Source organism: Mya arenaria, chromosome 2, assembly GCF_026914265.1.
Source record: "Mya arenaria isolate MELC-2E11 chromosome 2, ASM2691426v1".
Lineage (NCBI taxonomy): Eukaryota > Metazoa > Mollusca > Bivalvia > Myida > Myidae > Mya > Mya arenaria.
Window position 1 is genome coordinate 51699136 of NC_069123.1, and position 17662 is coordinate 51716797.

Below are 17662 nucleotides of genomic sequence, written 5' to 3' on the forward strand. Positions count from 1 at the left end.
TTCATTTCTAATCATCTTGCCAAAATAATTGTTTTAAGAAAGTTTTTATATTTTATTTCAACAAATATGTCAAATCATGATGAACACTTGAATACTGATGTAAGTGTCTTTTACAGAAGAAAACTCGGAACTGTTCACACAATTTGGCGAAGCTTCATGTATAATGTAATTGTATAGTTGTCACTGCTGTCAGAACGTCAGGCCCCTATTTCTCGAAACTTCTTGAGCTTAACAGGCTTAAGTAGCTTATTTCAATTAGCCAAAATACATACTTTGTATAATTGAAATTTGATGAATGAACCAAAGATGTTGTCACAGAGACAGCGCACTCGTCTATTCGGCCGCTTTTCAGTGTAAGGATTGAAAAGTTTTGGCAAAACATGCATGGATCACTGTTAGATTAGATTTCAATGCAATACATGATTTGCTGAGATATTAACATAAATGTGATTACATGCAAAATTTTAACCAGAATTTCTAAGTCTAATAATAAAGGGCCATTATTTGCAAAAAACAGTTATCTAACTTGGTTATTCAAGTAGGTTGGGTGGTTGAATACCATTGTATAAAGTCACAATGCAGTACATCAAGTAGTTGCTAAGATATTAACCTATGTGTGCTTGCATGCAAAACCTTAACCAAGGTGTGACGCCGACGCTGACGCTTGGGTGAGTAGAATAGCTCTCCATAATTTTCGATTAGTCGAGCTAAAAACTCTTAAAGAAGTAAATAGTAAGCAAATTGTTGAAAAAAAAAGTGAGCTTAGCTTAATTCTGTTATAAGGGACTTAATAAGTTTCGAGAAATTGGGGCCTGAGGATTACATCAGACATGCTTGGCGACAGGTGGGAGAGGTGAGGTGAACTCCAGGAACCAATCCATAAATCCCTCTGGCAACAACTCATTCATCTTTGCACATACCTGATAAAAGAACATTGGACACAACTTTAAATTTATAGAAATAATGTTTTAAACAAATTGAGGTACTTCTTGTACTTTTATACAGTTCTTCATCCTAATCTTAGCTGTTGAAATTGAATGTTGTTTAACTGTATATTTGTATTTAAACATATTCAACATAATTATATATATCTAAAATTCCAACATTGTACGTGATACTATTATAAACATATTTTGAAACAGAATAAAACGAAAGCAGAGCTTATGTTTCTCTAGCAATAAAACATTTCCACAATATTTGATTATGAAAATGTACTTGTGCTAGGCATCATATTTCGACTGGCATGTTGGTTGAGCAAGGTGTGAATAATACTAAACTTCTGTATCCTATCACACCTTGCTCTCAATTTATTTTAGCTCTCTTGTGATAAAAGTTGATAGCTTATAGAATCACCCTTAAGTCTGTTTCCTAGGCAGAAACCAGTACTGTGTCCTTTTTTGAGAGGTCATTAGAAAGTGCCTTAAATATCAAACCCACCCCTTTTTGGCTGAGAGGCAGACACCTATACCACTAGACCACTCTCACCCCTTCAACAACAATGCTACAACGAAAAGTCAAAAGGTCACAAGATTTCTTACACCTGTTTTTCTTTGCCAAACCCGTAATCAGAGTTTCCCAGTGTATGGGGTAGTTTGTCAAGGCAGATAAGCAAGGGACAAGGGAGTGAGGGAAGAAATATAACTGTGTGTGTATACCTTGGGATAAATTACATCACAAATGCTACGTCAGAAGGCAACATTTTGCTTCGAATGATGACTTGAAACAAAGCTTTTCTTTTTCTTCACTATTTTAAATGAATCAAAGGACAGTCTATGCCGTTTAAAGAGCCCTGCCTTTGTTTTATTAACGAAGTTTGATTAGGTGATTAATTTCCTCAAACACTTCGACAAACCTCTTTTAAAATAATGTCTTGACAATGCTACATCAAGCGGGGGTTTTGTGAAAAGGTTTGTCAAAATGTTTTCAGAAATTAAACTCTCAATCAAACTGTAGTAAAAGACCCCAGGCAAGGCAGGGCTATGTAAATGGCATAGGCTGCACCATATTTCATTTTAAGATGTAATCATTCTCCCAAAAAGTATTTACCACAATTAATAATGTTGTTTTAATACTCCAAAAAGCATGAATAAATGTAAAAAAATAATGGTTCTTATGAAGAATACAGAGTTTAATTTGCAAGAAATGAGCATAAAACACAATATTTCTACCTTTAAATATGAGACTATCGTAGATCACTGTAAATCTTTTAGAATTCACCAATCATTTAATATGTGTAATCTTTCTGCTTTATATACACAGTTACAATCTTGTTATCAGTAATTAATACTTTCCATAAATGCATTATTTAGTAAGTAGTTAAAGGTTTATCAGTCAAAATTGAGGTTTGTTATACTCAATTTTGAATAAGACTGTCACTTTAATATGATGAATACATAGTAAAGTTACCTTTGTTTAAAGTCTTCATTTGAAGCAAAATATTGCATTCCGACATAGCATTTATGACACACACTGTATAAGCTCAGTACAAAGCACTAGCTACGTATTTGTTATGCATATATGTGCAAAAGAGTAAATATTCTACTCAGTAATCTTTAAGAATAATTCTAATTAGACAGAATCCCAGATACTTACACAGTACCAGTCTAGTGGCTTGCTACTGCCATGGATGAGGTACCGGTACTCTGGACTTGTGTTACACACGGCTTCCTGCATGGCATCAACCACTGGCTCCACTTCAGGAGCGCTCGTTGACCCCGAAGCCTTTAGACCCGCTACCTGCTGGTTTATGTATTCTCGTCCATATGCCTCCTTAACTTCATCCGAAGCAAGAGTCCAGCACTCCTCTAATGTGGCTTCCATCTTGCTTAACTGATGATAATATGTATATGAGTACTAATATGCTCTCATACACAAGCACTTGTTGTATCTTGCTTTAATAACAAAGTCAAAAGGTCAATCAAGCCCAAGATTACTAATGCATGTTTTGTTTTTTTCTTGTATTTCATATTGCATGCCTAATGTTATATCATAGAAATCAGCGTTTCCCAGTGAATTATTTTAAATCAATCAATACTCATATAAGCTCACTTTAGCATTTTGATGAACGTTTTTTGTCAATAAATGAAGGGGATTCTAAACATAAATATATGCTGATGAAAGCCGAAAAGATCTTACACAAGCAATTCTACAGTATATTTCATAACGAAAAATGTATCCTTCCAAAGAGCATTTGTCCAAGATTATAATGGAAGTCATTTAAATATGTTTCCAATAAAATCAGCCATATATGATGTTGAAAAGACAAAGCATTTCGTTACCTTAAAAGGCACATATACAATAAAGATATTGAAATGTGTGCGTAGTTCGACTAAACAAATAGTTCTGAAAGCGTCTTTAAGCCATTTGAGCGGTGCACTTGTTTATCTGACCTTTTCACAGTAAGTTGACCACCAGTTGTATGTTACCAGGTGTGATCAATACCAAACACTCATATAGCAAATAGTGAATTAATAAATTAGTCCTACAAAGTCCTTTATATTGTTTAACCTTCTAACCATTGTCAGGCTGTTGCTTCTTATTACACTTGGTTTAATTTTGAAATGAAAAATAACTCTGAGATATGTACTATAAAGAATGCATACAGTTTCCGTATTCAACATCCCGGTGATTCCTCCAAAGTTGCCGGGCTCAATAAGGACAACCCTGATGCCAAACCTATACATTTCACGTCGGAGAATGTCGGAAAACGCTTCTCCTGCCCACTTGGTGGTCGTGTATGCGACATCAGATGGCAGGGCAATACGGCCCTTCACACTCGTTACATTGATGATTCTACCTATGCATTTAATGCTATCATTTACAAAGAAAGTTGCTTGCATTTAAACTGATTATTGTCCATTTAGTTACATACCAGGGTACCAATTTACAACAGGAAGCTTTTAAATAAAATTCTTTTGAAGTTTGCCATCTTAAATTATGTTAATAGCTTTCTAAGCTATTTACTTGCAGCATTTACTTAGTTGGATAAAAAGGTCATCAAATTTAATTTTGTATAATGTTAAGAGAATATAAATTGAAACAAATTGAGTTTTAATTAATAAACAAATAATCAAATGCAGTCTGTAAATACCTCTAGATGTGCGCAGGAGTGGTATGAAAGCCTTGGTGACACGAACCATGCCATAGTAGTTCACCTCCTCAATCCGCTTCATAAGGTCGATGGAGGAAAACTCGATGTCAACCATGTAGTTTATCGCAGCATTGTTAAGTATGGCCCACAGTCCTGTCAGAGTGGTACAGTCAATTTTATTTGATACATAGAGGATCTCAAATGAGTGTTTGTTTTGTATCAAATTTATTAAACAAGTTCATTTAAAAACGATAAAAACAAGGCTTTGCCGAGTTTTTATTGTTTTTAAATGACAATTTTAAAAAATTTATACAAAATAATCACGAATTTGAGATTCTATTTATAACATAACTCAATTACGGTCGTGATCTAGGTCAAAGTTTCTTCAATACACATTCTCGTGTCCTGCGCCGTAAGTTATGTTATAAATGTACATAATATCACCAAACTGAGGCACTTGAAATACATGTGTTTTTCTTATTTCCAAAAAATGCAAAAGTGAATGCCAATGACATGAATACCATTAGCTGGCAACTTCTTTTTGATTGCTTTCAATGCCTCTTTCACATGGTCATCCTTGGTAACATCAAGGTGTAGAACCTGCAGACGGGCGCACTTCCTGTCACGGAACGCCCTTGCCCCATCCCCCTGAGGGAACAGACATCCTGCAAACACTGTGAAACCCTGGTTGTGCAGCCGCAGGGCAATCTGGTGACCAAACCCTGCAGCAAACATGGAATGAATTATGTTTCACACATGATAAAGTTGACAGCACATGATCAAGTGTTGCCGCTGGTTTTGATTAATGGAAAAAAATGTAGGTCAAGAAAATGCCCCTCTTGTTCTACAGAATCATCATCTTTAAGGCTATGCAATTAAAATAGCTATTGAACAGCAGAAAATAATTCACAAATTCTATTTTTAAGGGGAAATGGTTGTGGCCCGACATTCACTGATATAATTATATTATTCGCAACACTGTATCTCAATGGTTTTGAAACGAACAACATTATGTAAAAAAGCATGATTGAAGATGCAAAAGTAGAGCTTTCTCACTAATATTTGGTTTTAATCAGAATGCAATTGTTACTGCATTTTAATTTTATGTTTGTTGAGTGTGTATAAGGTGGAGTTTTAACTACAGAGTTATTGAAGCGAACTGCACCCTGTCCATGTTTGGTAGCATCGATCTGCCCTCATGGAAAGCAGCATGTGCACCATTCTGCCTTCATAGAACTGAATGCCTAAGATAATCAGATATATCTGATTAGTTCTGATTAAAACTTATACTTAACCTATAAATGCATTTGTTTTTCGTTTTTGAAAGTTGAAATTTAATATTAATTAAATTAAACACCATTTCTAACATTTTTTGTCATATTCAAAATGCTCAAGTTCTTCATGGCCCAATACAACATGCCCATTTCTGCAGCACCCTTTCCTTTTTCCCATTTTCAAAACCTGGCTAAAACCCTTATTAAGACATAATTATTTAAGTGAAATAATACATTCCAATATTGTTATCTTGGCAAAAAAGAACATTTTGATAAAAGTAAATAACACATATATTTTCTTAGCATAAATTCCAATAAAATCATGCTATATGTTTAAATATTATCCGATTGCTAGAACATTACAACATTGCGAATGGTGAACTGTGGCAACCTCTTTGAGTATCTTGAACATTTTGTAGCAATTGGAGTATGGACACAATACAATTAATCATTTTGATTTTAAAGAGGCTAGACACCAGATGACACAATTGCAAGAAAAAAAGAAAATTGTCAGAGACTTACATACAATTGACATTGTTGTGTACAACGCATTGAATCTTACTCACTGATGTATCACGTCACTAACGTCACATGCACCTTCGCAGTTTTTTTAATTTTTTCAATTCACAAATTTACTAGGGTAGTCTACCACTTCAATCCCAGTAAGTGTAAAGTAGTGTCGGTATATTTAACTGTACTCATAAAAATATATGATTTAAACTGGGAAACCATTATGCGCTATTTTAAACAGGAAAACACAGATGAGATGGCAACATGATTGTTGCGTTCATTATTTTAACCATGTCAAGTGACTTACTATTGACCTCCTACTACCGGTATGTCGCATTGACAATTCTGGGCTTGTTTTGAGTAAATACTGCATTTGCCGATTTTTAAACTATCTGGTGTCTAGCCCCTTTAAAGTATTTGTATTGAATATCAGTGATAATGTGTTTTTTTATGATCATATCATTTTGTTATATCAAGCTTTGTATTTCTGAAATGAACTCATTTGAGTTTGTAAAGTGATCTTGATGTACTGGAAAAGATAGAGTTAAGGTAATACAAAACATCTTTTTGATATGGTTTATAACTTATAAACGTAGACGCTGTTTTACCATTAAATGATACAAAATACTAAAACAAATCTTTTTAATCTACAATGGTTTTGCAACCAATACGCTTTTAGTTGTGTAAGGATGGTTTTAGAAATCAGTTGTCATAGCAACATAATTTGATTGATGAATGTTGTTTTTTTATGTCATGGCACTTTTTCATATTTTTTCTTCATAAGTGTGAGTGCATTTTGAAATTATTCTTTCCACTGAAATGCTCCCAAGATAGTACTGTTTTGGGTTCAGTTAACAACTTAAATTGTGTCTTTCCACCTTTGGTGCTCTTTTTACAGGCGTTGTCACATATGCCCTCAGTGTAACACACACACAGACATACCTGTATCACAACCAGTGATAAGCACTGCCTTGCCATGAGGGTCAATGGTTTGAGCGCTGTTTTTCTTCCACTTCTTGTAAGCCACATGAAGGAACACCAGCACACCAATATAGATGTACGCCTCCAGTAACACCCAGTAAAAGAAAAGCGCTGACACAAGTAAATATCCTAGAAACACAACACGGTTATCCAACATCATTGTACCTTACATAAATGAACAATGATTAAGTGTCACAGAACCTATTTTATCAAATATTGCTCTAGGGTCAAAAAAGGTGAAACAGTTGCAAGATATAACACTTATTTATCTTATCTTTAGTTATCTTGCATCTTAAATATTTAATCATAACTGAATAAACAAAGGGCAATCATTATCCTAATGATATCATCATAGGTCCCTAGCATTATATGGCAACTGAATGGCTGAAACCATTTTGGCAGGCATCTACACAGAAGAAAAACTTACTTTTGAGAAGCCCTTTTGAAGGCTTATCTGGCTTCAAATTTTCAATACTAACAATAAATTAGGTGGCTATAACACAACACCACTTCTTTTTTTCTTCGAAAAACACATGAACTAATCAATTAAAAAACTGTAGCTTTATTGGATATTGTCCATGGCATTAATTCCAAGTGTGTGCATTCAGCAGCATATATAATTATGTTGTCAAGTTACTAGGCCTTATAACAGTAAGGTAGACAACTCCTACTAACTTAAATAGTACAACGTAGAAGCACATTTAAATCATTATTTAAATACCTCGGTACATTCACAGAGAACTGTGAATGTAAAAGAAACACAAGAATAATGCACTGTAGGCAAATATTGATAAGGATTAACCATGTTCACTTATCTTATTTTGATGGAAAAAGGGAGATGCTCATTAAACACTAGTGGATTAGGTAAATATACTCAGTAAATTTAAAAACACAAACACTTCAAAAACTGAACAATTGTTTTATAAGGTTAAGATTTGGTTATTTAGTATCATGTTAATTAGGGTAGTAATTTTACATGCTTACTATTAATCCTTGCTTTCCCGGTAAATTATTTGTATAAATTGGTAAAATGATAAAAAGCAGGCTATGTCTGTGCAGGTCAAAATGCAAGAGACTTTGAAGAAGGTTAAGAAAATAACAATATTATTCTAGTTCCATTTTAACTTATCAACGTGCCAAGTTGATCTGAAATTGACATTAAACAGGCTCTTAGCATGCTCATTACAGGACCAAGCAAAAACATGTTGCAAATACATTTGACTGCTTTATTGTAAAAATCACGCGAAAGGAAGAGTCAAAATCCGCCCACGCCCATGTTAATCAAATGAAACTACCAGCCCACAGTTCCAACATATTCCTGTCTAAGCCTACGTAATTGCTTCCTGACGGCAACAGAATAGTCACAGCAGACAAAAGGACGCCTTAGGTAAGTACTGCTCTGTACATTTTTTCATTTTATACCTGACAATAATATTGTTAAACTAAACCTGATAGTCATATCTCATTTATAGACGTCAGATACACCGAAACACGGTAAGGGCTAGACTTTGTGCCGCTGGTCAGAGTTGTTCTACTTTTCTGTGTGGCACAGACAAGACAAAAACGTTGTGTATGGCATTGATGGACACATTATATTTACATGGAGGCACTGAAATGCAAGCGCGTTTAGAGGTGATGTGGTAAACAGCAGGCTGACGCATGCTTTTTTTCAGCTGAATCCCTGGGACGGCAGCTCTGTACATGTCTGGGGTGGGATAACTAGGCACAGCTAGTGGTTTTTAACCAAAATGTAAACACTCAAGTGTACATAAATGAGGTTTTGGAACCACTTGCAATACTATTCATGCATCACATATTTACACCAGGCGATGAAGTATTTCAGCATGCTGGAGCAACACATCACAGTGTTAAGCATAGAATCAAATAAGAGGGCTAATGGATATACGCGTTATTGATTTTAAAATTTAAATTGAATGTATTGTGATGACTGATGATGGTGTTTTATTTTCACAATAACGTCAGTTGTTCTTAATGAAATTTTGTTACACCATCAATTAATAATCCTACTAAAGAAATTTTCCACATAAAAAATGATTGCGTTTCTAAATGTCCCAAGTATATATGGACACAATTGCTCATCATTAACAATACAAAGTGAACAACAGGATTATAGATCATTTTAATGAATCAATTACTGATCTAAACGCTAATTCTTATTTTTCCCTTTTTTTCGCTTTTTGCGCTTCTTGCCGCCAGGGGTGTCCCACCACTCATTATTATAAGCCTGATGATCCATGTCGTTGTCATCCTGTATCTCGCTCACATCTTCCCCTTCATTCAGCTTTGACTGAACCTTCTGCAGCTTCTGTATAGAAAACAAGTCTTCTAGATCATTATGAGCAGAACTCTTTTTCCTAACCTTCCTCTCACTTTTGTCTCTTGTAGAACTTTGATTTTGAGAAAAAGTAATTGAAAAATCTAAAGAGCTGGACTTCAATGAATCTTGAATTATTTCATCATGTTTAGATTTATCACTTTTTTTACTCTTCTTCTTTTTCTTCTTCAGTGTATGTACTTGCACACTACTTTTACCATGTTCTTTTTCACCATCATTACCAGAATTCACCTCCACAGCTACAATTACACTTTCCTTTTTAAGCTTACTCTTCTTAACTTTCTTTTCTTTTTTCTTTTTATCAGAATTTTCTTTCTGCACCTTAAACTGCAGGTTGTCAAAATTATTTCTACCAGTAAGTGAATCAGTTCTGTTCTTGTCAAATGGCACAAACTTTGACACCTTCTTGTCCTTGCTCTCTGAAGGTGCTTTGGGGGTCAGAAAGTTACCTTTTTCATGAGGTTTTGCACCAATTTCTTTCACAGGTTTTATGTTACTTTTTTCCCTGATGTCATTTTTCTTTTTAGTTCTGATGTTCTTCTCACTTTTGCATGTCTCACTTGACATGGGTCTTTTCTTATTTGACTTCTCGGAAATGTTGGTTTGTGATCCAGGAAGATTGCGGAAGTGCTGCAGTTCATTAATGACAGATCTAAGATCAGTGTTTTCCAACTTGTCTTCAATGGAGAGTGTATTTCCATAATCGTAATCGTCATCATCAGAGTCAAATTTGATGCGTTTGTTCTGTGGGCCTCCCAAGCCTCTGTTGTACTCATCATGACCCTCTTGTTGGCGTTTACATCTAGACTCTGCTGTGTATTCCCAAAGACTCTTTGTCTCTAAAAAAAATGAGAAAATAAGCATGAACAAAAATTAAGTGATATTCTATATTAGCCCCTAAACACATACTAGTATACACAAAGGTTCATATAGCTAGCTAGCATACTACTTGAGTTATCACAGTAATCTTTTTTTTTTCTGATGGAAATACATTCACAATTTTTGAACTGTCATGGCTACTACTTATTTTGTCCGACAAAATCATAGAAATACTACCGTACATAATCTACTGGCCTTCTAATCAATATGTAATTTCAACATACCATCCTCCCTAAATACCCTCTCTAGCTGATAGCGGCAGATGAATGGTGTGTGGATTCGCAGAAACCAATTCATACGCTCCTCCTCACAATCCTGTAACCATGGATACGTGATATTATGTTCATATATGTCAGATTGTTTCATCTTTGATGCATACACAAATTTCTAATGTGATTATTTTTTCAAACGATGTAGTGACTCTATATATTTAGTCCATCACTTACATGTCCATAATGTCCATGATCTCCGCAATTATAACATGACACACTACGATCTCGACCTCCCAGTATCTTTTGTTGGCGTAACTTTCCGGGAGTAGTCTGAGTATGCATAATACAATAAATAAAATGTTCATACATGTACATGTAAATCACAAAATAGATAAAAACATGAGAAACACTAAAAAGTCCAGGTTAAATGACTGAACATAACAACATTTGTGTTGGTACACGACTTTGTATTACTGATGATTTGACAGTTATTGTGTGTTTTACATAAATAGTAATGATGTATCTAGGAACAGCACCAAGCACTAAAGTATAACAGTTTCATTTGCACTTACCGTTAAATGATATTGCCTCCAAATATCTGGACATTTCTGAAAGAGACATGAAACTATGTATAGTGAATTGTTTTCAAAGTAAAATATTTTTATAAAAAATTTAAAAATATTTTACAATCTAAACTCTCAGTCATCTTTCAATATTCCAAATTTGAACTGCAATTACAAATGGGTTAACTGTAAGATTGTGCTAAGTATCCATTGCAATATGTTACAAAGTAATTTTTCATTTCTTTATCAATGGGCAGTATTAAATTAATTACAATTTTCATAAAATCCAGTATACAAACAGTTAATTGTTGTAAATTTAGTAGACAAGTATCATAAACCTAACTCACAATTTGCTCATGTCCATACATGTTACAACGGAAGCAGACATTATTGAGACTGCGACGTGGGGTTGGGCATTTGCGCGCATCATGCCCAGGCTCCTCACAATTAATATTATGGTGGCCTGCCTCTGAACACAGAAAACAAACACTCTCCTTCTGCAATACACAAACACCAATGCTTCAAAATATCTGATTATTGTACATAGTATTAACTTAATGCACATTTTTGAAAGGTAAATAGTACAGCAGTTAAAGTGGGTTTTAAATTACTATTGAATATGTATATACTAGATATAAAAAACTATGTTTTCTAATGACATTCCACAAGCTAGTAGCTGCAAAACAAAGTAAAAGGGAAGATGGCAGATGCTCAAACCTCAAACAAACCTTAGGCTGAGGGCAGTTTTTTGAGAGATGTCCAACAGTGTTACAGTTGTAGCAGCGAATTCCACCCTTAAAATAGCGGCCCTTTACTGCACGGCCTTCCAGCCCACTGTCAGCTCTGTTGATGGTCCACTTCGCTTCTACTAAAATACACATCAAAAAAATTATTTTACATTGATAAACTTGCTCAACTTTTGAATTTATGAGAGAAAAATAATAAAATTATTAATACCTAGAAAGTTCATACAGATCTTAACAATGGGTATGTTTTATTATTTATGGTTTTATAAAATAGTGATGAAATGGTTGAAGTACATTAAAAAATGTTTGATATAAAGTGAAAACCTGTACCTGGGAACTCGGTTGCAAATCGGGTCAGTTTTGTAGACTGATTTATGTTCATCTGTATTTTGTCATCATCTGACTCCAGATTCCCCAGTACACCATAAACACTGTCACCGTCACTGTCTTCCTGGTCTGAACTCTCCATGTTCAAAGCGCCAATATCACCATCTAAGCTTTCACTTACATCTGTCCCAAATTCTGTACCAAATATCAGCTTATCCGCTGTTGTATTAATCTTAGAAGATTCAGGCTTTTTTCTAGCTGTGTTCACCTTTACAGTGTTAGGTTTTTTGACTGAAATGTTTGCCTGGAATGCATTATATTCTTCTCTGCTGGAATTAGTGTCGTTTAAACAAACACTTTTCTTTAAGTTGTCACCAACAACGTTAGTATATGCCAACAAGATTCCATACTTATCCTCGATGGATTTATTAAGGATCAAATCAGCTGTAGTATCCTGTGCAATAAAACCTGTTTTACCATCACTGATAACATCGTAACAGAATTCACTACTGACCTCATAGATACCACTATCCATACTTTGATGGCATTCATCATTCTGTTCAAAGTGGATCTGTGAATACAAGGCTATTTCCATCTGTTCTTGGGCATATTCATCATCATTGTCACTGCCAACAGAGTCTTTGTCTTGTCCATCATCAAAGCTGTCTAAGAAGTCATTATCCATTTTGTCTGAAAAGACAAAAAAATGAAATAATTGCACACACCTATAAAGCAGGGCATTTTTTCTAGTTGTGGGGGAATGGGTGCCTGTGATTCTTGTTGTTATTCATTTTAAATAATGGAATTTGTTACAAGAACACAACCATAAACTAGACAATTGTTTTTGTAATCAAAAACATATCTCTCACCCTATGCACATCGTCACAATGTGTTGAATATATTCATATGACCTTTGACCGCAAAGTGTGACATCATCTCAATGATATGGTGAACATTGGTCGCAAGTTATTTCAAAGTCCGAAAATTGTTTTTGACAAACCAGTGTGTTTGCCAAATATTAATTTTTCTGACATCAAAGATAAGAAAAATACTGATGGTAAATATTACCTTTAGCATTGTTAATGGTTTTGTGGTAAAAAATTTTTTATAAAACAAATCACAAATAAACAATCAAATATTTATTATTTGTCAATAAGTGATGTGTTTGTTTACTGTGCTTACACGGCCATCAAAACTGGCAATTTGCACAAAATGTGACGTGTTTTATTGATCTAGTTCTTTGAACTCACCGTGCAACATCAAGTCAAGACTGTATACACACCCTATATGGATGCTGTCAACATTGGACTAAAATTTCTACGCATTATAATGTCGGTTAATAACGTCACACATGCTATATCGTGAAATGTACAAAAATATGTTTTCTCTGTCAGCTCTACATGTCCCGACATAATATACCATTTTCGTTTACCGGTAACTGTACTGTTTTTGAAAAAAATAAATAAAAAACAATGCCTTAAATCTGCATCAAAGCTCCAAGCTGGTCCAGCATCTGATATGCTGGCACTTCGGCCATTGTTAAGTTAAAGTGGAGTTACATAACATACCTTTCTTATTGCTTAAATCTGGTAAAAGTTAACTTTATTTTAAGGAAACAAATGGCTGTCATATACGTGAATGCTAGTTTTCCTATTTATATTAAAAATAAATTTAATGGATAAGGAAATTAATGGTTGAGGGTGAAAAGTCTGTCAGTGTTAAAGTAGACTCCGGCGTGCCTCAAGGAACAGTACTCGGTCCTCTGATGTTTTTACGCCATATAAATGATATACCAGATACAGTGAAATCTACAGTTTCTGAAGAGGAATTTACGAAACTGTGCGCAAGAATGTAGGAAACTAGCATATTATATTTCACTCATACGTTCTACACTAGAATATGTTAAATGGGACTCTTACAAGGTCAAGAACATTACTTCTATTAAAAAGATTCAGCGTCATGCTGAATGATTTATCATGAAAGATTACACTTCGAGAGATGATGGCTGTGTCACAGACATGCTACAAAGACTCGATCTTGACTAGTCCAAATAATTGTACGTTGACGGATTTTTTTTAGATTTTTGATATGGCAAATCCTTCACGTACAAATTGTTTAGTATCAAAAGTGGGTAGTTGTTCCGATCAGGATTCCAGGTTAAAGCATAAAGCATCTATAAAATATCATAAAAACAAGAAATATTACCAGATAATGTTATTTTATATTAGTTCCGTACACATTTTTTTTATCCAACTTATAATTATGAATTTGACGGCTTTTCTTCATTTCATTCTGTCAAAACATAACGATATATACATGAAGGGCACCTGCAAGGCTTCAGGGCACAGTTTTAAATCGCTCGCAACATTTCAGCCATGGCCGAGTTGTTACGATTGTATAACGAGGTCTATCTCGAAGCTTTGTCGGAGGAGGCCGAGTTATTACGATTGTATCGAGTTGTTCCCCTTCACATAATTGTTATCTGTGTCAGTCAACTTTTGTTTTATTGGAAAGGTAAACAACTTGTTTTAATGCATTAAATGCTTGTTTAGTGCAAAATAACATTTCACTTACATGGCAAAATATGAATATAACTCTTTATGATCAATTTCAACCATAAAATACTTCACTTTAAACAATTTCAATATTTTTAAAACACCCCCGTTTTTTGCACATTCCCGTTTAGACGTTAGGGATTGGAAGAATCCCGTATAACGCGTCTATTATTTTAGACTAGATCTTGACCTGCTTCAGACGAGGAGACATCAGGCAAAGCTTGTATTCATGTTCAAAATCATAAGAGGTATGGTGCCAGCAATTGACAAATCCTGCTTCTTAACGCCTATTCAAAACAAAAGACCCATCAAACCACGAAATTTTAGTGACAGTGTTCAAACAAATATAGTAAAAAAAGTTTGCAACCAACCATTCAGACTGTTATCAAATCAAACCAGCTAAAACAGAACAATACAAACATTCATTTATTTATTAAAGGCGGTACAGGACTATTTAGAGTAGCCACAATAATGCGCGTATAGGGAACTTTTTTAACATTTGGATGAAGCGAATGTTTATATCATATATGGACTATATTTGGAGGAGAGTGTCAGGCATGCAAATAGAGTGGAGAGCTTCAAGGCAGCTCTCACACGTCGTGACAGAACGACCAGGACTCACCACCGACGCCTTAACACAGAATTGGTCCTGCGTCGTATTCATACAGATACAGATTAACTAGTATTGTGTAACCTACAGATTTTATAAACCTTCTGCAACATCGGTGAACAATTCCAGAATAATGTGAAATGAATAACATTCTTGTCAGAAAAGTATTGCAACAAAATTACAAGACATAAGTTAAATGTGTTTAAATGATATGTTTAACGCAGATACTGGCTTAACTTACCTTAAAAATCAGGACTCACGTGTGTTTACATGTCAAAACTTTTCCTTGTTGTAAAATTTGCAACATACATTCGGGAACTAGCATTTCGTACCCTAACATTTCGTACCCTCCGATTTTTGGTCATTTCGTACCCTACCTATAGTCATTTCGTACCCTACCTATAGTCATTTCGTACCATATATTTTATTTATATTTGAAGTTATATTTTCTTATGAATTTTTTTTAATTAAATGAAAAAAGATGAATTGTATACATATGTGAATCTTATATGACTTTAGTGTTTTAGTTCAATCAAAATTTGTTAAAAAGACTAGTCATATACACATGAGAACTATACTAGGGATTTTTTTCATTCATACTTTAATACATTCATCATAAAATTCCATAAATGTAACTCCTCAAACTACACTATTTTTTATGTCTTAAAATAGTTTTTATACCTACCAGTAACCTGTTGCTGTCAAAGAATGTTTTTTATACATTTCAACAAAAATGAGAAAGTCCCATAATACTTAAATATGCACTATTACTCCCAAATAAGATTTACCACAATTAATAATATTGTTCAAAATATTCCAAAAACGATGTATAATGGTCGAAAACAATGGTTCTTATGAGGGATACAGAGTTTAATCTAAAAGAATTGAGCATAAAACATGGTATTTCTACCATATGAGACTATATAGTAGACCACAGTAAATCTTTTAGCATTCACAATTCATTTAATATTTTTGTGCTTTCTTCTTTTAAATACACGGTTACACTCTTGTTATCAGTAATGGATTTTTTTCCATTAATGCATTATTTAGCAAGTAGTTAAAGGTTTATCGGTCAAAATTGATGTTCGTTATACATGTGTTTGTATTGATATTGAATAAGAGTGTAACTTTAAAAAAAACAACAGTCAAACGCACTAAGGAATAGTCCTCAGTGCATACCAGTACTTATCGTCCCCATCATCGCATTGATAGGGGAGGTTTAGGAAACTTTTTAGTATGAGATCCGTTCAAATTAATGAATTTCAAACTAGCGAGTTTATATACTTCCATGGAAACATATGTTATACATGTAGGCTGAGCCTAAAAAATACGATGTAGGTAATTTTTATTGATATATTTATGCTGTTCTTTCTACGATCATGTAATTGGTATAATCTGAAGATGATATATATTTTTTTAAATATTGATTATTTAACTTTAGATTTCTATTTACTGTGTCGACATCGATATATTTTATAGTCCAAAGCATCCACGCTTTAATTACTGTTGCCAATTTTTATATCTAATGATGTTATTGATTCTTCATATTTGTGTAGACTTAATGTACATGATCACCTAAGCATTCTGGTAAGTTGCATATATGCAATATTTTTCAATAGTAATATTTTATTTAATACTATTTTTTTATGTTCCCTTAGTTAAACAAAATCGAATATAAAATCATGACAAGTGGCATGTGCTCTGTTGGTTGAAGCAGAATGTTGTGAAAATTGTATGCATCTATCATGTTTTTTTTCAGCAAAAGAGAAATATTCAAGAAGGCAGAAATGTCAACATGCATGCTGGTCTCCTTTGTTAGGAATGCTTTAACATTAACCAAATTTTCACTCAATCTCTAGTTTAATGGGTAAGTTTACATCAAATAAACAAGAGGCCCAAAAGGGCCTATTCTCTACTGGCACATGGGTGAAAGTTGCAAATTTTCAAAATACTGAAAAATTAAGCTGGGGGCCAGGGGGCCGCAGGGCCCCTGGTGGGTCCAGGGCAAAGCCCTGGCCAGGGGTTCAGGGGGCCGGAGGCTCCCGGAATTAAGCATTTTAAAACACATTTCAAAGCCTTTCCTGTCTTTTAATCAATCAAATATATGTTGTATATTTATAATATTTCTGGCAGCTTTTGTCAACATATATGTACATAAGGCCCTAGTCATTCTTAAATGCCGTCCAGGCTTCTTTTTTTTAATGATGGTTAGCCTGGACCAGGCTAACCATCATTAAAAAAAAGAAGCCTGGACGGCATTTTAGAATGACTACATAAGGCCCCTGACAGAAACATCCCTCAATACTTCAATTCTTGCTCATTAATCAAGAATTCATTTAACTCTGAAACTCATTCAATAAAAGTTAAAAAATGAAAAACAGAATACAATTAAAGATTTATATTGAATAGTGTTTTGTATTTTTATCAAGTTACCAATCGGACCATTTCACACCCTTCGAATCGACTTTTGACAGCCTTTGCCACCTCCATTTGTTTTTCGCAGGCTGTTCAAGCTCTTTCGTATTATACCCTGGGGGTACAAACTTCATTGTTCAATTT

At 34.2% G+C, this 17662-nt stretch overlaps 2 protein-coding genes across 2 annotated transcripts; both read right to left on the reverse strand.

The window, feature by feature from the left end:
* Positions 1-38: 38 nt before the first annotated feature.
* On the reverse strand, positions 39-7142 carry LOC128202956 (D-beta-hydroxybutyrate dehydrogenase, mitochondrial-like). Its single transcript, XM_052904163.1, has 6 exons — positions 6817-7142; positions 4612-4812; positions 4091-4243; positions 3603-3796; positions 2593-2829; positions 39-920 (listed from the first exon to the last, which is right to left on the reverse strand). The coding sequence occupies exons 1-6, from the start codon at positions 7013-7015 to the stop codon at positions 825-827; spliced, it is 1080 nt and encodes a 359-aa protein (XP_052760123.1). The 5' UTR covers positions 7016-7142; the 3' UTR covers positions 39-824.
* A 925-nt stretch (positions 7143-8067) lies between these two features.
* LOC128241844 (zinc finger CCHC domain-containing protein 7-like) lies at positions 8068-15388 on the reverse strand. The gene is made up of 8 exons (XM_052958950.1): positions 15345-15388; positions 11942-12628; positions 11594-11733; positions 11213-11362; positions 10875-10910; positions 10537-10632; positions 10315-10405; positions 8068-10050 (listed from the first exon to the last, which is right to left on the reverse strand). Exons 2-8 carry the CDS (start codon positions 12621-12623, stop codon positions 9023-9025), a joined length of 2223 nt encoding a protein of 740 aa, XP_052814910.1. The 5' UTR covers positions 12624-12628; positions 15345-15388; the 3' UTR covers positions 8068-9022.
* Between the last annotated feature and the right edge of the window lie 2274 nt (positions 15389-17662).

What these genes read in the sequence shown, in the direction of transcription:
- LOC128202956 (XM_052904163.1), bottom strand. Translation starts at nt 7,015, where the DNA reads ATGATGTTGGATAACCGTGTTGTGTTTCTAGGATATTTACTTGTGTCA. An exon ending in AAAGAAGTTGCCAGCTAATG is followed by an intron (nt 4,244 to 4,611) that starts GTATTCATGTCA and finishes CCACTCTGACAG; the next exon opens with GACTGTGGGCCATACTTAAC. An exon ending in GGATGTTGAATACGGAAACT is followed by an intron (nt 2,830 to 3,602) that starts GTATGCATTCTT and finishes TATTATCATCAG; the next exon opens with TTAAGCAAGATGGAAGCCAC.
- LOC128241844 (XM_052958950.1), bottom strand. Translation starts at nt 12,623, where the DNA reads ATGGATAATGACTTCTTAGACAGCTTTGATGATGGACAAGACAAAGAC. An exon ending in AAAACTGCCCTCAGCCTAAG is followed by an intron (nt 11,363 to 11,593) that starts GTTTGTTTGAGG and finishes TGTGTATTGCAG; the next exon opens with AAGGAGAGTGTTTGTTTTCT. An exon ending in GAGGGTATTTAGGGAGGATG is followed by an intron (nt 10,051 to 10,314) that starts GTATGTTGAAAT and finishes CATTTTTTTTAG; the next exon opens with AGACAAAGAGTCTTTGGGAA.